This window comes from Phacochoerus africanus, chromosome 1, assembly GCF_016906955.1.
Source record: "Phacochoerus africanus isolate WHEZ1 chromosome 1, ROS_Pafr_v1, whole genome shotgun sequence".
Taxonomy (NCBI): domain Eukaryota; kingdom Metazoa; phylum Chordata; class Mammalia; order Artiodactyla; family Suidae; genus Phacochoerus; species Phacochoerus africanus.
In genome coordinates this window covers 13,609,535-13,635,213 of record NC_062544.1, presented here as the reverse complement: position 1 = coordinate 13,635,213, position 25,679 = coordinate 13,609,535, and the positions used below count along the sequence as shown (strand labels likewise).

At 44.6% G+C, this 25,679-nt stretch overlaps 1 protein-coding gene across 2 annotated transcripts in view; it reads left to right on the top strand.

Annotated features, from left to right (window-relative positions):
* Window positions 1-19,597, top strand: part of TIMD4 (T cell immunoglobulin and mucin domain containing 4) — a 39,257-nt gene extending 19,660 nt beyond the window's left edge. For both annotated transcript variants that reach the window (XM_047775157.1, XM_047775068.1), the window contains 4 exons: window positions 13,476-13,522; window positions 15,975-16,068; window positions 17,840-17,879; window positions 19,420-19,597. In XM_047775157.1, the coding sequence (XP_047631113.1) occupies window positions 13,476-13,522; window positions 15,975-16,068; window positions 17,840-17,879; window positions 19,420-19,492 (254 nt within the window). In that variant the 3' untranslated portion in view covers window positions 19,493-19,597. The remainder of the gene's footprint in view (window positions 1-13,475; window positions 13,523-15,974; window positions 16,069-17,839; window positions 17,880-19,419) is intronic.
* The last annotated feature ends 6,082 nt before the right edge of the window (window positions 19,598-25,679 follow it).

Sequence of the window (25,679 nt, the reverse complement as noted above, 5' to 3'; positions counted from 1 at the left end):
CACAGGCTGGACTCTGGCAGTCTGGGGATAAAGGAAAAAGACAAAAAGTGGATTCTCATGACTCTTCTCACAATAGCGTTATAGTCTATCAACCATTCCGATGATTTTTTTTTTTCATTAATAAAGTTGGAATTGAATCCCTGAAATTCTGTCATCAAAGAGCTCACCTTCAGAAAGGTCAACCAGATAAAATGAAAGCCGGCTGCCAGGGCTTAGGAGAGACATCTCCGTGGTAAGAGGTACAGAGGGTGAAAGCAAAGTTGGGGACCAGCCATTGAAATGGCCCCAAGATGGGCCCTCATTGATGGTTAACCAGGGGACCTGGGTGCCCGCTCTTCAGGCCAAAATGTTCCTGTGATACCAGGTCAGGTGCTGCAGAGATCCTTGGTTTCACACGAGGGTAGGCTCACTGGATAGACCTCGGCGAGCTCTGCAGGGAAATGAGGCGTCTTTTCTCCCCGCTGTGGAAAAGTCAGTGAATAAAGTTATCAATGCCCTTTGGCAAGAACCTACCCGCATTTGTGGATTCCTGACCTCTGTGATGCCCGCAGCACAGCAGCGGGCAACAGAAGTGGAATTTGGAATCAGATTATCATGGCTCTGCCATTTACCAGCAATCATCCCTAGCTATGAAGCCTTGGGCGAGATAGGGGACCTCTCTGGGCTTCAGTTTCCTCTTCTTTTAAGAATTCCGCTCAGGTTTGCTAACCCCAGATTGATTTGGAAGTTCAAATGTGATAATAAATGAGAAAATGCTCTGAGCATTTTCAGCTGCTTCCATTGTGCTCACCATCAACAGGAATAACCATTGGGATTTCCTTCCAGAAACTGCACCCACCCCTGTGGTGGAGGGCTGGGGTTCCATTCCAGCTGATCCTCTTCTCCCTGTGCCATGAAGTAGCATGGGCATTCACTCTCCAGCACTGATCTTTTCACGGCAAGTGTGTGAACCCTTGCTGCATTTCCCAAAGGCCCCAGAGCCCAGAGGATACGAGCTTGGGGTCTGTGGGTGGGTAACGCTGCTTTTGAGGTTTGCTGTCTCCCTTCCTAGCTATGTCACTTGAACCAGCTGCCTGTCGTCTCTAGGCCACAGGATTCCCACTGTGAGAACAGGAGGACAATATGGGGCCCAGGGCAGAACACTCTCTGAGATCCCGTGAGACAATACTTCGCACTGTGATGGGTGGTTAGTGAGTGCTTGGTGCACAGTATCCATTTATTACTCCTGGTGTTAAGAATCCAGAGGGTTGGAGTTCCCATTGTGCTCAGCGGTAACAAACCTGACTAGCATCCACAAGGACGCACGTTCAATCCCTGGCCTCGCACTGTGGGTTAAGGATCCGGTGAGCTGTGGTATAGGTCGCAGACGCGGCTCAGATCCCAAGTTGCTGTGGTGTTGACCAGCAGCTGCAGCTCCGATTCAACCTCTAGCCTAGGAACCACCATAGGCTAGGTGCAGCCCTAAAAAGAGCCCCCCCCAAAAAAAAGAATGCAGTGGGTTCTTTGTGAAACGTGTACCTTGCCACCTGCCCATCAAGCCTTATTGACCATCTGGTGGGGGCAGAGCAGGCTAGCACTGCCCTCAGAAAGGAGTCCCATGGGGCAGGATGAGGAGGAGGGCTTGTCTCTGCTTCCCTGAGACCCTCGCGTGTCGGCCTGTGAGAGCAGGGGCCTGAGGGCGGTGACTCTGGGCTCTCTCCGGGATGAGGAGATTTTCCACTTCTGGGGTATCCTTGGAGGCAGTGGAAGGTGGAGGCACAGTTTGGAACTGAGTGACTCTTCCATGGCGGTGTTCTAGAGCCTCTGCTTTCCTTCTGTTACCTCATCTGCATGGATGGGAAGTCATTCTATCATTCCTTACTCTCTATGGGCTGCACTGGGCGCCAGCAATGTCTGCTGTTTTCTTTCAAAATTAAATGGTTTTTCCCTTGGAGCTAAGGAACACTTGATTCACGTATGTAATGCTCTGTAGGTTAAGGCATAGTGCTCTTTTTGATCATTTCACATATGAAAAACATGCTGGAGTTCCCTCATGGTGCAGCAGTTTAAGGATCCAGCCTTGGAGTTCCCATCATGGCACAGCAGAAATGACTCTGACTAGGAACCATGAGGTTGCAGGTTCCATCCCTGACCTCGCTCAGTGGGTTAAGGATCCGGTGTTGCTGTGAGTTGTGGTGTAGGTCAGAGAGGCGGCTCAGATCTGGTGTTGCTGTGGCTGTGTTTTAGGCAGCAGCTGTAGCTCCAGTTAGACCCCTTAGACCCCTAGCCTGGGAACTTCCATATGCCTGGGGTGTGACCCTAAAAAAAAAAAAAAAAAAAGATCCGACTTTGTCACTGCAGTGGCTTGGGGAGCTGTTGTAGCGTGGGTTTAATCCCTGGCCTGGGCATGAAGCTATGGGTGCGGCCAAAAACAAAACAAAGCAACCCCCCCCCCCAAAACATGAGGAGATTCCCCAAATTTAAAGGAAGTATGTGAATGCATTAAATGTGTTTTCTATTTTCAAAAGTTGTTTTGGGATTCTAGATCTGCCTTAGACCTACCAGATAAGGTCAGAAAATATGGATTCCTGTCACTTCCTTTGTTACTCATTACTGTGAAACCTTGAGTGAGTAAAACTGTCTCTGTAGATTTTTAGATGTTTTTCCTTGATTAGGAAAGAAAAAGGAATCAGAGAAGATAATTCTGAATTCCTCTCAAATCTAAAATATTCAGACTGATTTGGGGCTTCTTTTGCCCTCTTTTGGATTTTTAAGACCATACCCTAACTGATCCACAAGAGGGCAGCATAAGCCAGCTGTTTCTGATGAAAGCAAAGAAACTTCTCTGAAGGGTGGTTGCTTTTAAAATTCCAGGGTTGTGTGAAGATTGTATCATTGAATTGACTTATTTCAAAACTAAATTTGTTTTAAAAGTAGAGACAGATGAGTCCCAGTTTCTATGAATTCAGTGATGAGTCAACATATGTAATATGAGTTTTAAAATGTACACGCTGAGAAGGTGGTGATTCAATTTCGAGTTGATTTCTGGTGTGAAGCCTAGTGGTTAGATAGTTTTGTTTTCAAATATGATTTAATACGTTATTTTTCTTTTCTCTGAGTGGTTACATCATGATTTTTTTAAAGTCATTCAGGGAGTTGGCACAGTGGTCGTGGCACAGTGGTCAACAAATCCGACTAGGAACCATGAGGTTGTGGGTTTGATCCCTGGCTTAGCTCAGTGGGTTAAGGATCTGGCATTGCCGTGAGCTGTGGTGTAGGTCGGAGACGTAGCTAGGATCCCACGTTGCTGTGCCTCTGGCGTAGGCCAGCGGCTACAGCTCCAGTTCGGCCCCTAGCCTGGGAATCTATGCCTCGGGAGCAGCCCTAGAAAAGGCAGAAAGACAAAAAATAAATAAATAAATAAATAAAGTCATTCAGGGAGTTCCCATGTTGGCTCAGTGGTAACAAACCTGACTAGTATCCATGAGGACATGGCTTTGATAGCTGGCCTTGCTCAGTGGGTTAAGGATCTGGCAGTTGCCATGAGCTGTGGTGTAGGTCACAGATGTGGCTTGAATCTGGTGCTGCTACAGCTGTGGTGTAGGCCGGCAGCTCCAGCTCTGATTCAGCCACTAGCAGGGAACTTCCATATGTCCTAAGAGGACAATACAGACATATATGAAGTCATTCAGAGTTGGGTTCAAATTTCCTTTTATTGTCTGTGTTACCTCGAGGGAGTGATTTATTTAAACTCTTTTAGCCTCAGTTTATACATCTGTAAAAATGGGTTTTGTAAGCGTTAAATGAAATAATTTACATGAAGGGCTCATCCCTATGTCAGGTCTTCACTAGTGCACCATAAATTAATTCTGACAGGAGGTTCCTAGTAATTTTGAAGCAAATTTCTGCTAATGGTCTGGAAACAGGGGTGTCATTCAAAATGGAGTCTCAAAAGATTTTCCCAAAGTCTGAAAATTCAGCGCCATTCCAGAACTGCCCCAAGCACATGTTTTTTATTTCAGTGAGAATTGGGGGCCTAGTCCACCACCTTAGGCACAAAAACCACCTTGCAGGGAAGCCTCTTGTCACCCTGGGGTCTGAAGGTCTGAAGGTTTAAGATTAAAATTGGTCTCAGATATAACACATTTAATTCCCTGACTCCATGGGTGCTGTTTCTGCCCCATAGACTAACTTGCAGTCATCGGCAAACTTCTGCCAAGGGCCAAGATAGGACATTGTTGAGGCCTTACGAGCCCTGCTGTCCCTGTTGCAGCTGCTCCCCTCTGCCCTGGGCACGCAACGGCAGCGGGAGACCACACCCATGCAAGGGGTGCCTCTGCGTGCCAATGAAACTGCACCCAGGGACAATGAGATGTGAACTGCCAGTGGTTTTCCTGTGTTACGCCTTCTTCTTTTAGTTTTCTTCCCCCCAACTGTTTAAAAATGCAAAAACAATTCTTTGCTCATGGGCTATGCAAAAAACAGGCTGCCGGCTGGATTTAGCCCTAGGCTGTCATTTGCAGCCCTTGATCCAAACCATTCAGATACAGGACACTTCCTTAGGAAGGGCAAGTGTCAGTTTATTTCAACAGGTTTACTTTGCAGAACAATCACTGAATGTTGCCCCCTACCCTTGAGATGAGAAGTCCTTAGAAGGTAATGATGGTGTGTTTTTATTGATACAGTGTTCGTCTTTAATTTTTTTTTTTTTTGTCTTTTTAGGGCCACACCCACGGCATATGGAAGTTCCTGGGCTAGGGGTGGAATCGGAGCTGTAGCTGCCGGCCTACACCACAGCTCACAGCAGTGCTGGATCCTTAACCCCCTGAGCAAGGCCAGGGATTGAACCTGCATCCTCACGGAGACTATGTTGGGTTCTTAACCCTCTAAGACACAATGGGAACTCCCTCACCAGTTTTTTATATGCACGCATTATTTAGAAAAAACAAACCATTTTTGACCGATAAAAGGAGCTAATATATCCTGTTTTGCCTTCATGTCAGGACTCTCAGATCTAAGGAGGTTCCCGATTCTGATAGCACCATGAAAACCTTCTCTGGCTGTGGGGGAGTTTCTAACAGCTATCTTCAAAGTTTTGCTTGGGACATCACTGTGGCTTTGCTTCAGAGAAATGACACATACCCTACAAGTTTGCCCTTGACTAAGGCATCTTGCAGTTTCCAGTACTTAATGCGTGATACACAGAATAGTTTACAATTAAAATTTTCACTTTTGAGAACGTGTAGAAATTATACAAAAATACTAATAAGAAAAAAATCGAATTGCCTACGTTTCCACTCAATGTCAGATGTATTTAGCATTTTAACACTTCTTTTTGTTTTCTTTGGGGAGCCAGAGGTAGACATGTGTTTGTATATATATTTCAAAGTATTTGCATAGTCATTCCATATACTAAGGATAGCTTTATATCCTTAAAAACATAACTATGTAGTGATAATTTTCTCAGATCCTTCAAATTCTTTGATATACAAAGTTATTCAGAGACATAAAGGTTAAAAAGACCTGGAAGAGCAATTGGTGAAATATCAGCATTTTCAGATGGGTAAACTCTGGTTCAGAGAGAGGAAACTTCACAGAGCCAGGAAGTCTGGGGGAAATACTTAGTGGTGGTAGATGCTGAGAGAGGCCCAGTGGCAGCCTCACTGTGCTCTGAGGTCTGGGGTTAAGTTTTACAGGAATTCCATTTGGTCAGAGTACTTCTGTGTACCAAGAACTTGAGAGCCTGTCACACCAGCAAGCCAGTTGCCTAACTTACAGTGAGAACGCTAGCTGCCAGGGTGTCTGTAGTTAGGTATTTTTCACATAAATACATTCTTCTAGGAAAATCTCATATTAATCTAAAGCTTTAGTGAGTACATAGACCCAGGAAAAACATGATTAATTTTAAGATTCTTTTGTTACTAAGACGGTTTAATTTATTTTCAAATAGATAATACATATCCATGTCAAAAGTACAAGGCATACAAAAAAAATTTAAATAAAAAGTCAGACTTCCTTTCATCCTTTGTCTCCATCTCCAGAGCCACAGTTATCTTGGACGAGTTTAGGGACCAATGTCTCTGTGTTAGTTTTCTTTGGCTGCTGCAACAAATTACCAGAATCGGGGTGGCTTAATCCAGCAGAGATTTAGCTTATAGTTCTGGAGGTCAAAAGTCCTAAAATCAAGGTGCTGGTGTGGCTGCATTCCTCCTGAATTCTCGAGGGGGAAAATCTACTTCCTTGCCTTTTCCAGCTTCTAAAAGCTCCTTACTTTCTTTGGCTTTCAGCCTGTTCTTCCATTTTTGAGTCAACAGGTAGCATCTTCCAACCTCTCTGTCTGACTTTTTCTGTCATCTCATATCCTGACTTTGGCATTTTGGCCTCCCTCTTGTGAGGATCCTCTGATTGAATTGGGTGGCCTGGAGAGCCTGGATAATCTCCCATCTTAAGACCCTCCACTTCCTCACGTTGCAAAGTCTCTTTTGCCACGTTCGGATCCCAGATTCTGAAGAGTAGGACATGGGCACTTTTGAGCATCATTATTCTGGCTACCATCCTCTCCAAGTGACTCATCTTCCTCTCTTGATCAGATTCATAAGGTGTTAGCAGTAGTAAAACACTTATTGAAAATTTGTTCGAATGCACTTTCGTATGAACATGTACGTATTGAAATATATCCCCTCCCAGATAAAGGTTTTACGGACCGACTCAATTTAATCAATCTCTTTGGGGAGTTCCTGTTGTGGTCTAGCAGGTTAAGAACTGGACTAGTGGAGTTCCCATTATGGTGCAGCAGAAGCAAATCGAACTAGTATCCATGAGGATGCGGGTTCAATCCCTGGCCTTGCTCAGTGGGTTAAGGATCCGACCTTGCTATGAGTTGTGGTGTAGGTCGCAGACGTGGCTCAGATCCCACATTGCTGTGGCTGTGGTGTTGGCCAGTAACTGTAGCTCTGATTCGACTCTTAGCCTGGAAACTTGCATATGCCCCAGGTAGGTCCTAAAAGAATCCAGCTAATATCCATGAGAATGTGGGTTTGATCCCTGGCCTCAGTAGATTAAGGATCTGGCCTTGCTGTGGCTGTGGTATAGGCTGGCAGCTGCAGCCCTGATTCAACCTCTAACCTGGGAATTTCCATGTGCCACAGGTGCAGCCCTAAAAAGAAAAAAAAAAAAATTAATCTCTTGGGATAGAACATGATGAAAGATAATACAAGAAAAAGAATATGTATTACGACTGGGTCACTTTACTCTCCAGCAGAAATTGGCCCAACATTATAAATCAACTAGAATAAAGAAAAATTAATTAATTAAAAAAAAGAGATGGGGGAGTTCCCACTGTAGCTCAGTGGGTTAAGAACCCAATGTAGTGTCTGTGAGGATGCACGTTCAATCCCTGGCCTTGCTCAGTGGGTGAAGGATCCGGCATTGCTGCAAGCTCCTTGGATCCTGTGTTGCTGTGACTGTGGCGAAGGCACCTAGGCAGCTGCAGCTCTGATTCAACCCCTAGCCCAGGAACTTCCATATGCCACCAGTGTGGCCATAAAAAAAAAGGGAAAAAAATTGGCACAACATTGTAAATCAACTACACTTTAATTTAAAAAAAAAGAAATAGGAATAAAATTAAATTAGCATTAAAAAAAGTTAGCAGAAGCTCTCATTCTCCCACACGCAGAAGGTGGCTTTGTTTCCTCCAGGTGAGCACCAAGCCCTCTCCGGAGACCCCTGCTCTGGGCCAACCTCTTTTCTAGATTCAATGCCAGTCATGAGCTGAGCACTCCTTTTTGCCTCAGGGGGACAGGCTATTTATGGGGTACCGTTAGGCTTATACTCTGGTGTAATAAGGTTGTTAAGAGCAGAGGTGTTGATGTCAACCAGACAAGGTTCAAATCCCAGCTGCACCACCTACGACCTGTCTGACCTGATTGCATTGCTCGGCCATCCATTCTTTCACTGGCTGTGTGGGTTGATGTCTGCCACTCAGGGTTGTTCCTGAGGATTCAACATTCAACGGAATTTTACATTACATTAGTGCTCTTTGGAGTTTAATGCCAGGCCTTTCGATTCCATTTACTTTTTTGGGGGGGTTTTTAGGACCGCACCTGTGGCATATGGAGGTTTCCAGGCTAGGGGTTGAAACAGACCTGTAGCCTCTGGCCTCCACCACAGGCACAAGCAACGCCAGATCTGAGCTGCATCTGTGACCTACAACACAGCTCCTTAACCCACAAAGCTAGGCCAGGGATTGAACCTGTGTCCTCATGGATGCTACTCAGATTTGTTTCTGCTGAGCCACGACAGCAACTTCTACTGAGTCTTCTTAAATGTGCTCAGCACCCATTGCCTGACCCTCAGGCTGGTTTTCCCCCGTTGAAGGCCACTCTCATCTTCCTTCATAAATCAATTTCCTATATCAATTTCTCAGGGTTGCTCTGACAAGTAGCACAAGCCAGGTGGCTTTAAAGAACAGGAATTTAGGGAAGTTCCCATCATGGTGCAGTGGAAAGGAATCCAACTAGGAACCATGAGGTTGTAGGTTCGATTCCTGGCCTCTCTCGGTGGGTTAAGGGGCTGGCGTTGCCGTGAGCTGCCGTGTAGGTTGCAGATGCGGCTCAGATCTGGCGTTGATATGGCTGTGGTATAGGCTGGCAGCGACAGCTCCAATTGGACCCCTAGCCTGGGCACATCCATATGCTATGGGGTGCAGCCCTAAAAAAAAAAAAAAAAAAAAAGAACAGGAATTTAGGAATTCCTGTTGTGGCTCAGCAAATTAAGAAGCCAACTAGTATCCATGAGGAGCAGGTTTGATCCCTGGCCTCACTCCATGGGTTAAGGATCCAGTGTCGCTGTGACCTGTGGCGTAGGCCAGCAGATGGCTCCAATTTGACCCCTAGCCTGGGAACTTCCATATGCCACAGGTGCAGCCTTAAAAAGAGAAAAACAAAACAAAACAAAAAAAACCATCAGGAGTTTACTCTCTTATGGTGCTAGAGGCAGGAAGTTTGAGGTCCAGGTGTCGGCAGAGCAAGATTCTCTCTTGAGGCCCTAGAGGAGAGTATTTCCTCACCTCTTTCAGCTTCTGGAGCAATCAAGCTGCAGAGGTTGCTTGATTGATGGCAGCCTCACTCTAGCCTCAGCCTCTTGTCTTCACATGACCTTCCCTGTGTGTGTGTATCTGCGTGTCCTCTTCTGTTCCTGGAAAGATACCATCCTAAATCCAGATTGATTTCATCTCAAGATCCTTAACTAATCACATCTGCAAAGACGCTATTTCTTTTTTCTTCTTTCTGATTTGGCCACCCTGCAGCATATGGAGTTCCCGTGTCATGCCAGGGATCAGACTTGAGCTGCAATTTTGACCTACGCTGCAGCTGCGGCCCTGCTGAATCCTTAACCCCCTGTGCCGAAATGGGGATTGAACCTGCATCCTGGTACTGCAGAGATGCTGCCAGTCCCATTGCTCCAAGACCCTCTTTCTAGATAAGGTTGCAATCTGAGGTTCAAGTTGGACATGGTTTGGTGGAGAACGATATTCAACCCCCTACAGCTCCTCTTTCACAGAATTGCTTTTCTTGAAAGTTCTGGGAGGCTTCTGCCTTTGCATGAATGTGCTTGTGGCAGAATTTAGGGCCTTGGAAATGCAAGAGACGGGAGGACACAGAGGACAATGAAAAAACAATCGTCTTTCCCATGTCTCACCCACACCCCCCAGCCATTAGCATCGTTAGTTTTATGAGGAAAACAAGTTATCATCAATGTGTATTTATTGTTGCTGTTTGGTATACAACACTGCAGCCCTCTAGGGGTTCCCCTTTGGGTTTTGGGTTTTCAGAATGGGGAGAAGAAGGAGGAGGGGGAGGAAGAGATAGAGAAGAAAAAGTGTGCTTGATATCACTCCGCAGTGTTTGTGTTTGCAAAATGCCTTTCCCCTTAGACAGTTCCAATTTAAAATACATATTAGCTCAGACAAAACTGACCCAAGCTGGCTTTTCTCTTTGATGGTTTCAATTTCAGGCTTATCCATCACAAATGATTGTAATACAACAAGATTTTGACAGAACAGGGTAAGAATTTTGAGTACTTACCTGCAATTTCTAGCTCTGAGGGATAATAGCTGGGAGAAAAAACAACATTAACTGAGTTGTAGGATAGGAAAACAAGCCGAATTTCCCCCTCCAGAGTTTTGTGCTCCTAGGCATTCAACAAGTCACTTTCATTGTTAAATAAGTGTTCTTGTACCAAATTATGTGCTTTAGAAAACCCATCATATTTCTTTCTTTTTTTTAAAGATTCTTCTTTTTATTTTTTATTTTTTATGTTTTTCTGCTGTACAGCATGGGGACCAAGTTACACATACGTGTATACAAACCTTTTCCTCCCATTGTTGTGTTGCGATGTAAGTATCTAGACATAGTTGTCAATGCTACACAGCAGGATCTCATGGTAAATCCATTCCAAGAGCAATAGTTTGCATCGTTAACCCCAAGCTCCCCATCCCTTCCACTCCCCCTGCCTTCCCCGTGGCCACAAGTCTATTCTCCAAGTCTATGATTTTCTTTTCTGTGGAAACGTTCACATTGCTACTTTTGCCTTCTGTGTGAGGAAACTTGAGGGTCATGATCAATTGTAATAATTATTAGCCTAGATATTTGCTGCATTCGGGCTTTGTCTATGTGTGGCTTTGGGTTCTGCTTCTATGGAAAAGTTTTATGGCATACATGATTTTTTTTTTAATTGAAGTATAGTTGATTTACGATGTTGCATTAATCTGTGTTTTTATATATAATTATATATATATACACATATACGTACACATTCTTTGTAAAATATCCTTTTTCATTATGGTTTGTCATAGGACATTGGATAAAGTTCTCCGTCCTATAGAGCAGGGCCTCGTTTATCCCCTCCATGTATAAGAGGTTATATCTGCTAACCCCACCTCCCAGTCCACCCCCCTCCAATACCCTCCCCCTTGGCAACCACAAGTCTGTTCTCTATGTCTGTGAGTCTGTTTCCGTTTTGTAGATAGGTTCATTTGTGTCGTATTTTAGATTCCACATATGAGTGATACCATATGATATTTGTCTTTCTCTGACTTATTTCACTTAGTGTGATGATCTCTAGTTCTATCCATGTTGCTGCAAATGACATTATTTCATTCTTTTTTATGGCTGAGTAGTATTCCATTGTATATTATACTATATCTTTTTTTTTTTTTTTTGTCTTTGCCTTTTCTTGAGCCGCTCGCTCAGCATATGGAGGTTCCCAGGCTAGGGGTCAAATTGGAGCTGTAGCTGCCAGCCTACACCAGAGCCACAGCAATGTGGGATCCGAGCCGTGTCTGTGACCCACACCACAGCTCATGGCAACGCCAGATCCTTAACCCACTGAGCAAGGCCAGGGATTGAACCCACAACCTCAAGGTTCCTAGTCAGATTCGTTAACCACTGAGCCATGACGGGAACTCCTTTACGTACTACATCTTTATCCTTTCCTTTGTCAGTGGACATTTAGGTTGCTTCCATATCTTGGTGATTGTGTTCCACACAGGATTTTTGCATCCCTCTTGGACATGGGGACACTGCTCTCACTTTCTGCTCTTTTTTTTTTTTTTTTTTGGTCTTTTTGTGTTTTCTGGGGCTGCATCTGTGGCATATGTAGGTTCCCAGGCTAAGGTCTACTCAGAGCCACAGCTGCCAGCCCACGCCACAGCCACACAGGATCCAGGCCGCGTCTGCCACCTACACCACAGCTCACGGCAACGCCAGATCCTTAACCCACAGAGCAAGGCCAGGAATCGAACCCACAGCCTCATGATTCCTAGTCAGATTTGTTAACCACTGAGCCACAACGGGAACTCCTGCTCCCTGCCCCTCTATTTTTCTTCTTTCTCCTCCTCCTTCTCTGCCTATCTTAAAACTGCCAGGGTTTCTCAGGATTCTTGCTCTTCTCTCTCTCTGGAAGTACAACCCTTGGATTTCTTAGATACACTAAGAATGTTATCTGCTTCCTGGGTACTGATAACTCCCAAATCTGCATCTCCAGCTCCAACCTCTTCTTGAGTCCATTCAGATTCAAAGCCATCAACTGCTTGTTATGCAAATCATGTTTGCAGTGTCTCTCTGGTATCTTATACCACAGGCCTCTAAATGTGAGCTCCTCGCCTTTCTCCCCCTCCTTGCTGCTTTTGCTCTTCCCAGTCTTGGGGGACAGTTCAAGCCATGGCTGAGGGTCTCAAGGAGGAAGCTTCAAGTTAGTGAAGGCTGCTTACCTCTTTCTTATTCCACATTTGATGTCCGTATCCTCCTCAGCTCCCTCCCAAAGCATTTCTGGAATCTGTTGCTTTCCCTCCCCTTATTCTAGCCCTGAATCTCAGACCTGGAATCAGATGATAATCTCATCTTGGCTGTTCTCTTATCCTCCTAACCGGATCATATCCTACTGAGCGAGCGAGGCCGGGGATAGAACCCACCTCCACATGGGTGCTAGTTGGGTTCTTAACCCACTGAGCCACAAGGAGAATTCCCATGGAGCTTAATTCTACTAGAACTCACTGTACTTCCACGGAGCTAAGTGCCTCTCCCTCAGCACACCCTCCCCAGCAGCCTGTCCACGCTGCCTCCTTCCCCTTGGGCTGTTAGGCTGAAACAACCCTCTGGTCTCCATTGTCTAACTTACCATAGATTTCATAAGGATGGGGCCATGCTTCTGCATTCTTAGCGCCCAGAACAGAACTTAGCCCTGGGTAGATCTCAGTGTTTCCCTTGTTGAAGTCAACTATCAGTTACAAATAAATGACTCCATGTCTCAGCTTAAATTTCACATTTTCAGGGATGCTTCCCTTGACCCCCTAAAAGAGGTCATCCATCCTTATGATATACCCCTAGGAAAACACATGCTATTTCTTCTTAGATTTTTGCACAACTGTTTTTTCACCTACTCCCATTACTTGTTTAAATGTGGTTTTCTGTACTAAGTTGTACATTCCATTGACCCAGTTAGCATAGTGCAGGGCCTATAATAAATGCTTGATAAATATTTGTTGGTAGATAGACTGGCAAGTGTTCTTGCTGGATAAAAGTCCTGAATACATTGCTGAGACTTTAGGAATATTTAGATGCAGTTGCCTACTGGTTTATTGCCTCATTCTCCCCATCCGTAAAAGGAGATGTTCCGTGTGATGATATTGGATAGTAGATGAGCTTGAGATAAAACCGTATTAAAACAAATGTGCATAAATTATACAAAAAAAGGATAGTCAGGGAGTTCTGTGGTGCAGCAGGTTAAGGATCTGACGTTGTCACTGCAGTAGCCGTGGTGCCGGTTCGATCCCTGGCCCGTGAACTTTCACATGCTGTAGGCATGGCCAAAAAAGAAAATAAAAGGGAAAATTGGGATTAAAAGATTAAACACATCGACTGAAATGTCTCTTTGAGGAGGTGGCATTTTATCCTCCACAGGAAATATAAACATTTTCTTTTCTTTCTCTTTCCCAGCATCTGAGACAACAATTCTTCTGCAAAATGAAGTTGAATCAGAACAGGTAAATTTTCTGTGAAGTATTTGGAAGTATATGACTGAGATTTTTGAAATGCACAGAAGAGTTTTGCAGAAATGGGCCAGGGGGAGCACATGTTTCTAAGGGTAAAACGCACCACAACTGGGATGACACAGTGAAGGAATTTGTAGACTTGTGCTTTTGGCAGAGATAATGTTGATATTGTAACTTCTATATGTACAGATGCTTAGAAAAGAAAAAAAGAAAAACATATGAAAATACTGAAATCACTATGTGGTCCCTCTGGTGGCCCCAGATTAGCAGCATCCTACAGAATCAACAGCTGTCACCAGCGTTCTTCTTATTTTCTGAGTGTGCCCTTCATTCATTTTTATTATTACAAAAGTGATTCAAGGTGCTTTATGTAAAGCCTTCAGGTAGGGTAGACACCTGTAAAAAGAAATGTGAAGGTCCTATCCTTTCTTTCTTTTCCCCCTTCTCTCTCATCAGCAAGAGGTTATTGTGTTGCCTTTGCTGCTGTGTTGGAGGAGGGACAGGAAGATGGGGGGGATGGAGCCTGGCTTGGCCAAAGGGAGGTGGTGTAGCCACCTGGAAACTAGATGCTGCCTACAGAGCAGTGCTCCTCAAAGGATTTGGTATTGGAATTCCTGCTGTGATGCAGTGGGTTAAGAATCCAACTGCAACAACTTAGGTGGCTGCAGAGGTGAGGGTCCCATTCTCAGCCTGGCACAGTGGTTAAAATATCCTGTATAGGTCACAGCTACAGCTCAGATTCAATCCCTGGCCCAGGGAACTGCCATATGTCTGGAAGGCAGCCATTAAAAAAAAACAAAAACAAACAAACAAAAAAATGATATTAGAATTCCTTTATAGTCATAAAAATTAAAACAATTTTTAAAACGAATTCATTTAAAAACAAGTACAATAGACACTGCTATATACAAAATTGATAGGCAACAAGAACCTACTATATAATGCAGGGAAATCTATTCAGTGCTCTGTGATAAGGTATATGGAGAAAGAATTTGAAAAAGAATGGATATATATATATATATATATATACATGGCTGATTCACTTTGCTGTATGTATACCTGAAACTAATACAACACTGTAAGTTACCTATATGCCGATGAAATTTATAAAAAAACAAAAATGAAAAAACCCAAGTATAACAAGCCCATTACATAGTAACATAAATAGTGTTTTACGAAAAATAACATTTTCTTTAATGAAAAAATATTAGTGAGAAAAGTGGCATTGTTTTACATTTTTGCAAGTCTCATTAATGTCTGTCTCAATAGTAGACAGAGATTCTCATTTCTTCTTGCATCTTATATCATCAGGGCATTGACATTTCACATCACATGTCACATGACGGTAACCCCTGGGAAACTCCACTGTATGTCATTCTCTGAAAGAATGACAGCAAAAGCGACAAATAATTGGGAGTTCCCATGGTGGTGCAGTGGGTTAAGAATCTGACATAGTGTCTCCATGAGGATGTGGGTTGGATCCCCGGTCTCATTCAGTGGGTAAGGATCTGGTATTGCGGTGAGCTGCAGTGTAGATTGCAGTTGTGGCTCAGATCTGGTGTTGCTGTGGCTGTGGCATAGGCCAGCACCTATAGCTCTGGAAACTTCCATATGCTGCAGGTGCAGCCCTAAAAAAAGAAAAAAAAAGTGACAAATAATGTGTTCTGAAAATCATTTTGCTCTCATGGGGATCTCCGGACTACACTTGGAGAACCACTGCTGCAGGAAATTTGAAACTGAGTTCTACTTTTTCTTTCATCTTATCACCTCTAGAACTTGAAATCAGGAGTTTCCATTGTGGCACTGTGGAAACAAATCCAACTAGTATTGATGAAGATGTGGATTCGATCCCTGGCCTCACTCAGTGTGTTAAGGATCTGGAGCTGCTGTGAGCTGTGATGTAGGTCACAGATGTGGCTCAGATCTTGCATTGCTGTGGCTGTGCTGTAGGCCAGCCAACAGCTCCTATTCGACCCCTAGCCTGGGAACTTCCATATGCCATAGGTGTGTCCCTAAAAATCAGTCAATAAATGAATAAATGAATAAATAAAACTCCGAGGCAGTCAGGAGAAAAACTCATGCCCAGCGGTAGGTGGAGCTGAAAGGACGTTGGCGATGTTTAGCAAAGAGATTGGACGATGCAGGGCACAGCTCACAGTGCAGTTATTTTTTTCTAATCTTCAGATCCTATGGCCCCTCTGTCCCATCTTTAAGACTTAGGAAAACTTTGGGGTCTGGTTAAAATATTTCATATTTTCCCATTTTTTTTTTAAATGTCCAATTTGTAAGGTTGACTTTGTTTTGATCTTGAGACACATCAGGCCAAAGGCGGTGGGATGCACTGAGGCTGCTGGCTGCTAGAAGGTGTGATCACGGCAGGAAACTCAGGCAGAGGTAATGTTCAGAAATGAGTGACCCACCGGCTTTCCCTGTGTCTCACCAGATAAAAATGGTCAAGAAGTATGACCTGCTCATGATCATTGCTCCCTCCCTGGGATTCGTTCTGCTGGTGTTTCTTCTGGCATTTTTCCTTCGAGGTAAGGGGGGCAGGACCAGGTGGGGTGAAGCTTGGGAAACTCCAGAAGGCTCTGGGCGTGCATGGATTCTGCTTCCTGCCCCTTGCCCTGTTCCTTAGAGTTTCATTTCTGTCCTTGCCCTCATGCCCGTCAAGGAAGTAACAGGTAAACTCAGTCTCCCTAAGATGCTGAAATCTTTGTACATCATGCCCCTGATAGAGTTTATATTGTGGGAAAGAAAATTAACATAAAATAAGAGCACCTTTATTTATTGGACACTGTGCTGGTGCTGCTGCTATATTCTTGACTTATGTAACTCACTTCATACTCCTGACAGCCTTCAGTGGGAAGAGCTATTCTTACCACCGTCTTGGGGTAGAGGAAACCCTGGCCCAGCCTTTTTCTGGCTTGGATTGGCCCAGGAAAAGAGCCATGAGTCATCCTGGTCTTCTTATTCGTTACCTGAAAGCAAAACTTCTTGGAGTTCCCGTCGTGGCTCAGCGGTTAATGAATCCGACTAGGAACCATGAGGTTGCGGGTTCGATTCCTGGCCTCGCTCGGTGGGTTAAGGATCTGGCATTGCTATGAGCCGTGGTGTAGGTTGCAGACGCGGCTTGGATCCCATGTTGCTGTGGCTGTGGCGTAGGCCGGTGGCTACAGCTCTGATTGGACCCCTAGCCTGGGAACCTCCATATGCCGAGGAAGTGGCCCTAGAAAAAGACAAAAACAAAAAAACAAAAACAAAAAAAACCCAAAAAACCTCTTAAACTAGCATCCACAGGTAAACCCCAGGGGGACAGTAAATCCTTTGAAACCATGTGAAAAGTACTTGCATGGTTCATATCCATATCTTTCAGTGGGCAGAGTCCATAATTGTCATTCGATTCTCAAGCTGGTCCATGACCTTCTTGTATCTCTCCCACCTTCAAAAAAAAAAAAAAAAAAAAAAGTTTTGGAATTCCCTATGGCCTAGAAAGTTAAGGATCTGGAATTGTCTCTGCTATGGCTCCAGCCACGGTTGTGGTGTGGGTTCAATCCCTGACCCAGAAACTTCTGCATGCCACAGAAACACTGTAAAGAGAAGTCATGCACAAAATATAGGCACATGACACCCGGTTCTGTCAAAAGGGGAAAAAATGTTCTGTAGTCAGTAACAGAAACTGCTAGTCAGTGAGGAGTTCTATCCAGTTGTAACCATCTCAGCCTGTTTGAGCGACAGTAGTGAAACTTGGGTTTCTCCACACCTGTGCCTAGTGAACTCTACAGAAGGAAATTTGGAACTTCATGGAAGCCTGCCATTAGCCTTCATACAAGGGCATGTTACGGTTTTGGAAATTCTGGGTACATCTCCTAAGGAAATATATGAAAACCCAGGTGAGTATTGGGATTCAAGTCACTCAAGAATAAAGCAGCTTGGAGTTCTCATTGCAGCTCAGTGGTAAAGAACTCAACTAGTATCCTGCTGTGGCTAGGGTTTGATACCTGGCCCAGGAGCTTCTTCCTGCCATGAATGCAGACCAAAAAAAAAAAAAAAAAAAAGTATAAGAATAAAGCAGCTCACATATACCATTGCCTACAATGTTGGGACAACTTTGTAATTGACAGGCAGTAGTTTGGGGCCTAAAGAGGTAATCATCTAATCTGGGGAAAGGAATGGCTTTGTTTGCCAAATGCACTTCCTATATTCCCACGAGTGAACGGCCTCTGCTCTTCATATGTTACCTCTGGGCTTCCCCTCAGCATTTCATATCCTCACAGCTACTCTGTCTCTAACAGGACTTTGTCTTTTCAGGGAAAGTCCTGAAGACCAGTTGTTTCCAGAAACACACAAGGTAATTCATCTTCATGACTGATTGTTGTAATGATTGTAACAAGCTGTTACAAATGATTAGACACTACTCAGTGGTTTAATGACTTGTGCTTGTGTTCTGATTGAATGCAGGGTTGGAGAGATGTGGCATTAGAGGTGAAAAAGATGTGGGGATTCAGCTCATATTAACTTCTGTCTTAGTTATCACTGTGGTATTTGTCCAAAATGCAAATACAGTGGCAGGTTGCATTAACAGAAGTATGGCATGCAGAAGAAAGAAGGTGATATGCCATTGTACACATTGTTTGTTCAACTCTGGGTAACCCACTTTAAAAGGACATTGTTAAACTGGAGTTAATTGGGAGGAGAGTTGGCAGTGTGGAAAATGAAAAAAAAAATGTAATATCACTCCTGGGATTTAATTTCTCTGCCAAATTAGACCATGGGAGCAGTTTTTTGTTTTGCTTTGTTTTCAGAATAACTTGGAGAGTCTCTGGAAAGAGATTTTGATTATCTGTCCTGTTATATAGCTTTTTGGAAAAGAAATGAAAAGATGTGGTATAAACTGCAATGAAGACCTTGCTTTCATTTAAATAATTGCCTCAATATCACAATATCTATTAACATATAAATAATAACAATCAGGGAACCTGAAAGTTAGCAAGGTAACTTTTCAAAGTCGCACTTGGAGATCCTCCGAGGAAATAAACACACTTAAATCATGATTTTATATCTTGCTAATACAGAAACTTTAAATTCTCTCTTCTAAAGAGATTGGCGGAGTTCCTGTTGTGGCTCAGTGGTTAGCAAATCTGACTAGGAACCATGAGGTTGCAGGTTCGATCCCTGGCCTCACTCAGTGGGTTAAGGATCTGGCGTTGCTGTGAGCTGTGGTGTAGGTCGCAGATGCGGCTAGGATCCCAAGTTGCTGTGGCTGTGGCTTAGACCAGCAGCTACAGCTCCAACTGGACCCTTAGCCTGGGACTCTCCATATGCCATGGGTGCGGCCCTAAAAAGAATGAATAAATAAATAAATAAATAAATAGATTGGCAAATAATAGATTTGCTAATAATAGATTGGCAAAAGCCCTTTATCCCCTGAGGGCTCAGTTTTCCCATCTGTGAAATTAGAGGCTTAGACTGGATAGATTCTGATACCTTTTATAACAGCCTCTGGTTGCGTCCTTTTCTTTTTTTGTTTAAGTGCTTTGTTTTATTTTGTTTTGTTTTCTGTCTTTTTAGGGCTGCACTCCCAGCACGTGGAAGTTCCTAGGTAGGGGTCAAATTGGAGTTGTAGCTGCTGGCCTACACCACAGCCACAAGGCGCAAGGCGGGATCTGACCCAAATTTGTGACCTACACCCCAGCTCATGGCAATGCTGGAACCTTAACCCACTGAGAAGGCCAGGGATTGAACCCAAGTCCTCATGGATATGAATTGGGTTCGTTACCACTGAGCCACGATGGGAACTCCTGTCTTCTGTGTTTAGCATCCATTCAGCAGCATCCATTTGTTTTTGGTCTTGAGGTCTCTCATCATCAGTCTCTCTTCTTTGTTTACAGGCTAGACAATGAAGGAGAAGGTAAAAATGTCTTCAACGGAAGAGAAGATGAAGACGGTCTTTTCACACTCTAGCATGCCCCTTTTTCTTAGGATTGAGGATGGGGGTATGACGTATATGTTGTCAAAACAAATCTTAGAATGCTTTGTTTTTTGGAAAAAAAAGTCTTAACTATTGTATTCGTGTCACTGATCCTCTCTTCTCTTAGTTTCACAACTGAATGGTATTTTAGAGACTACACCTTCTCTGCCTCATGCTTTAATCTCTATAATCAGGGAGTGATCGTCCACATTATACTTGAATGCCATCCGTGATGGTGAACTCACTACCACACTCAAAGAAGTCCATTCAATCTCAGGGCGCTTCTGAGATGCAGTAATACTTAAAATCTGTCTCCAGATAGCACCTGCCTCTTGGTCCTACCTGAACTCCTGTGCTCACACAGAACATGTCTAAACTCTCTTCTACCTGGTAGCAGTGCTCCAGATACCAAAGGAGAATCTCATCTTTCTCCAAATTGCCTTGTTTTGGAGACATGATTCTGGTCCCTTTCCTATCCTAGTTGCCTTTTGCCTTCTGTGTGTTTGTATCTCTCCTTTTATTCCCAGCTTGAAGAATTCAGTGCTCCACTCCGGGTATGGTGTGAGCATCCTAGGTTACTGATCATCACCAATATCATTGATAATATATATTATATATTGGTTACCATCAATAATGCAGGAAAGGACATGGAATCCCATCATTTTGACTCACCTCTAAAATGCCTAGGTTTTCTATTATTTTCTGTTCATGTTTGAGTATCTTTAGAGGTGACCAGAGTATCAATTTTTTTTTCCTTTTTTTTTAGGGCCTCACCCATGGCACATGGAAATTCCTCGGCTAGGGGTCTAGTCGGAGCTGTAGCTGCTGGCCTATGCCACAGCAATGTGAGATCCAAGTTGCATCTGTGACCTATACCGCAGCTCACAGCAATGCTGGATCCTTAACCCACTGATGGAGGGAGGGATCAAACCCGCATCCCCACAGATACTAGTCGGGTTCATTACTGCTGAGCCACAACAGGAACTCCATGGTGTCACATCTTAATTCTTACTTGGGAATTTAATTTTGGGAACAACCAAGAGTTCATCAGAGTAGAATGTGGTGACGGACATGGACATTCAACCAAAGTTGGCACAGGGATGTGACAGTGAGGGATCCAGATCAGTTTCTCTAAATACATTTCATGGGAATTGGCTCCTCGGTAGGAACAGGTTTATTTAAACCCTTTCTGAGCTAGTAGCACGAAGAACCATGGCAGAGAGTTTAACGTGAGGAATTGGGAGTTCCCGTCGTGGCTCAGTGGTTAACGAATCACTAGGAACCACGAGGTTGCGGGTTCAATTCCTGGCCTTGCTCAGTGGGTTAAAGATCTGGCATTGCTGTGAGCTGTGGTGTGGGTTGCAGACGCGGCTCGGATCCCGAGTTGCTGTGGCTCTGGCATAGGCTGGCAGCTGCAGCTCCGATTAGACCCCTAGCCTGGGAACCTCCATGTGCTGCGGGAGCGGCCCTAGAAAAGACACAAAATAAAAATAAATAAATAAAAATAAAGTGAGGAATTGTACACTGAATGGAAAGAATGTGCATCCAAGTGAGAGGCCTCTGGTTGGGCAGAGATGTGCAGAGTCAACCAGAGCGGAAAGAAATCTGCCTGAATATCCCTGGCATGTTTGGGGCAGCAGCTTCCTGAATAAAGTAAGCACACCATCTTTCAAAGTAACTATGTTTTATATTTCTACTCTCTTGGTGTTACTTTTTAGCCAGGAACAACTCAGTCTTATGACTTGACCGGTACATCTCATAGATTCCTCCAACCATTAGTTCACATGGATCTGGCAGTTAATTTAAAAAACAAAACAAAACAAACAAAAAAACCCCAAAAACCCTCTCATCTGAGCGCTTGGAAAAGTACCTGCCCAGGGCAGCAAGTCCTCAGCCTCACTCTTTTGGTAGCAAGCCATGTGGCAGGTTTGGGCTCTGCAGGAAATAATTAGCAGCACATGAATTGCTTTTTTATTTGCCTTAACTTTCTTTTCTATGTTTAACTGAAAATCCTGGCAATGACTTGACCAGCATGCCAAGGTCAAATTTGGAAACTGGGGTGGGTGGGGGTGGGGTGGATGGCTCTAGAGTTGGGTGTGGGGCCTCAGTGTTCCCATCTGCAAAATGGAGTGAGACGAGATGACCTCATATAGAGTTGGGTTTTAATATTTTGTGAGTCAGTGGGACCCTTCACCCTAACTTGGCTCATATTCCCTACCCATCTTCCCCTAAAACCACCACCATCAAGGCCACTGATCTCCAAGAGATCAGTGAGCAATGGCTTGAAGCAAGATCTTAATTCCCTGCTCAGCATTTGAACCTGGCCAGGCTGGGTTGAAAACCAGGAGTCCCAGCTGCTAGACCAACAAGAGGCTAGAGGCAAAAAGCACAGTGGCCCTTATTCTTGCCCCTGTTGAAAGCAAGAATGCTTCAAGGAGGCCAAGACTGAAAAAACAGGTGCAAAGTTTATCATCACAGACACAGGGAGAGCACACGGAGAAGAAGTTTATTTATTTATACTCCAAAGAGAAGTGGGAGTGGGAAAGTCCTCCTGAATGGGGAGCTCCTCAGTGAGGTGATTTCAATCACTTATACGGGACTGGTCTTCAGGGTCTCTGTTTTCCTTTGGCCCATTATCTTGTGTTATTTCTCCCACCTGACTGGACCCAGGGCCCTCCCCCTATGCATGTGCATCTTTTGGCCAAGATGGATTCCAGAGCAAGGACTTATGGGATGGTTAATGGGACTTTTTAGGGCCTGGTGTCCCCTCCTATTTTGACCCCCAGGGGTCTTCTTTCACACATCTAATCAGGGAGGTTTCATTGACCCCCAAGAGTGATTCAAGTGGTCCTCTTACATTTTTACTACAGTAGAGCTCAGCTCCTGCCGTGAACTTTCTCCTCGACGTGTCAAAGAGAAGCAAGGCCCAATGCACTCAGCCCAACAAGTCCCCACTATTCTCAGCCCAGGAGCCCATCTACCTCCTACCTTTCCACCACCGACTTGGGTCTGACTGGAAAAGATGACAGCACATACCTCCTGATCAGAACATATCAGCTCATTGATTATCTTTGTGTTTTGCAAGAGGCCATCCTCATTCTTTCCCCAAGTGTATTTCTGAAACTTCTTGGTCAGATGGGGAAACATTTCAATCATAGTTGTAACATTTTAGAACTGGTAATGGCTTCTAGCGGCCTCTAGCCTAGTAGCTCTCAACCTCAGCTGAACACTGCAATTAAAGAAGGAATTTTTTTAAAAAAAACATCAATTCCTGAGTCCACCGTTTAAGAGATTTTTTGTAATTGGCCTGGGGCATGGCCTGGTCATCTGGTTTTCTTTTCTTTCCATTCCTTTCTTTTATGTCTTTCTTTTTATTTTTTTATTTTTTTTCTCCCCCACAACAATACACCCCTTTGCTGCTTCTTTTTTTTTTTTGTCTTTTGTTGTTGTTGTTGCTATTTCTTGGGCCGCTCCCGCGGCATATGGAGGTTCCCAGGCTAGGGGTCAAATTGGAGCTGTAGCCACCGACCGGCCTACGCCAGAGCCACAGCAATGAGGGATCCGAGCCGAGTCTGCAACCTACACCACAGCTCACGGCAACGCCGGATCCTTAACCCACTGAGCGAGGGCAGGGACCGAACCCGCAACCTCGTGGTTCCTAGTCGGATTCGTCAACCACTGCGCCACGACGGGAACTCCGTCTTTCTTTTTAAATGCTCCAAGTTGTGCTAATGTCCAGCCAGGGCTGAGAACCATTGCTGAAACTACATGGTTCTCTTGCTGCACTTCAGACCAGCAGCCTCAGCATCACCTGGAACTTGACAGCCATACATTCTCATCCCCACCCCACACCCACTGACTCAGAAACTCCCCATTGGAGCCCAGAAATGTTTTAACAAGGCTTCCACGTGTTTACAATGCGCAAGCCATGTTAGAATTTGAGAACGATTGCAGCACAATAATCCCTAACAGGAGGGTTGGCATTTTAAGGAAAGACTCTCCCTTAAACAGGTCTCGGTGGTGATAGGTGTATCTGTGTGGAGGTGCGGGAGTTGCCAGCAGCCATTGGCCAAGGTCCAGGTGGTGACATTGTCAGGCCTCAGTGAAGCTAGCATTACTCTCTGCCTGGACTCCTACAGTAGCTTCTAACTATACTCACCAATTCCATTCCTTTCCCTTTGCAATTTGTTCTCCATGCGGTGGCAGAGGAAACTTCTACATGCAGACGTGAGATTCCTGTCTCCTGTTTTCCACGCATAAGGGCTTAAAAGAAGCACCCATAGTTCCTGCCTGAGGCTGGGGTGGTGCCCTCAGTGGCCAGGCAGATGATCCAGCGGAGTGAAGTGACACAGCTGTGCTGAGAGGGAATGCTGCATGTCCAGCTACAGATGCTATCAACTCACACTTAGCCAAATCATGTCCTCGGCAAGCCGGAGGTGGCCACAGACTGTTACAAGGCAGCCAGTTTGAGACTCAAAGGTCTGGGGGTGGGGAAGGGGGTAGGATTCACAAAACGACTTAATGGATATATAATTATCACACTGAGGTTCCTTGATCAGAGGGGTAGTGGTTCCTCTTTCCCGTTCTGTTTAGTCAGGATGCATGGGACCCCAGAAGAGAGTACCACTTCCCTTAAGGAGCTTAAAAATCTAAAGGAGACAAAACCCACCTGGGGAATGCAGTAGAATGGCATGAGCATTGTGTTTCTATTTCTACAAGGAAGGACTTTGGTGGAGACATGTCTCTTATAATTGATGTTTATGTAGTGGGACCACAATTGAACTTTGAGGATTTAGAGCAATCTAATTCTGCAACCTTGAACTTGGCCTTTCTAGGCTAAATGAAATAGATAACATCCAATCCTTAAGGAGCACTTGCTATGTTCTGGGTGCTCTACCAAGTGTGTCAAGGAAGTTTCTCATTGAACCCTCACAGCAACCCAGTGATACGGATAAATTATTCCTGAGAAAAAAGCAGCAATAGGTGAAGACACTTGTTCAAGGTCACATAGTCCTAGCCCCTGTGATAGAGCCCGGTCTGAAACCAGGCCCAAAGGACTCCGTGCTTTTAAGCAACACCCTGTATTTCACAGTGCGCGCTCCATGTCTATGAAATGGAAGCACTAACCTGTGTTGGGTCCGAAACAGATTTTAGCTTACTCAGGTCCATGGCAACCTGAGCGTTTGGGTGGTGCTCTGATGCCAACCCCTTTATAGCTCAATCTTCCCTTGTCTCCATATTATTTACTCAGAATCTTATTTGCATTTGCGGAGGAAGCTGCTAGTGGAGAAGCTGGCAGGAGCTTTAATGAAGCCAGGTGGGACCCATTGAGACGGGGCTGCGTTGAACTAACTCATGAGGCGCTGAAGCCAGCTGTCAGCAGGCTTAATGAAAGGTTAAGAGGAATCCAGCAATGGGTGGTTGGGGAGAGTCTTTGTCTCTCTTAAGAAAACAAAAAGTTGAGATGTGGGCTCCCTGGGTGGAGGCCAGAGCAGAAGGAGGAAGCCACTTGTAACCGAAAGACTGGGTTTGAAATAGAGTTTCATTTAGATTTGTGAACATGTTACCGTCTTAAAAATAAAAAAAAAAAGCGCTCTGAGTTCTCAGCTCTCTGAGCATCAAAGGACAGCAAAGGGAAGTTTTCCGGAATATGATGAATGCTAATGCCACTGCTAAGGAGCTTGGGGAGCCTTGGAGATGGCTGCCTGCAAAACAGAAGGTGGGTGCAGTTTTTTGGGGGGTGCACTTTCTAATTGTACTGAAAATGTGCTCTTCTGCAGTTGTACCTTTGTCTGTGTTGCATAAAGTATGGGGGTTGGGACAGCAAGAAAGAACCCTCTGTGTCCTTCAACTCCCATTTCTTAGTGGATGAAACTGAGGCCCAGAGGCGGACAAGTCACTCCAGGCTACACAGGAAAGCGGTACTAGAGCAGAGACCTCAACCTTGTACTCTAGACTTAGCTCCGTGGTCACGTCGTCCTTTTGTTCTTGGAATTTTCTAATTCCACCTGGATCTGCCGATTATTTATCCTTTTGAAATCACATTCTTGAAGTTCTTGCTGGGCAGGCAACTCAGCATTTTTTCCCTCATTTTTCCCAGTGCACACTTGACCCTCTGGTGGATGCCTTCCCCCGCCCAAAGAGGAATTGGAGTGTGAAAGTTCAAAGCTTGGATGATAT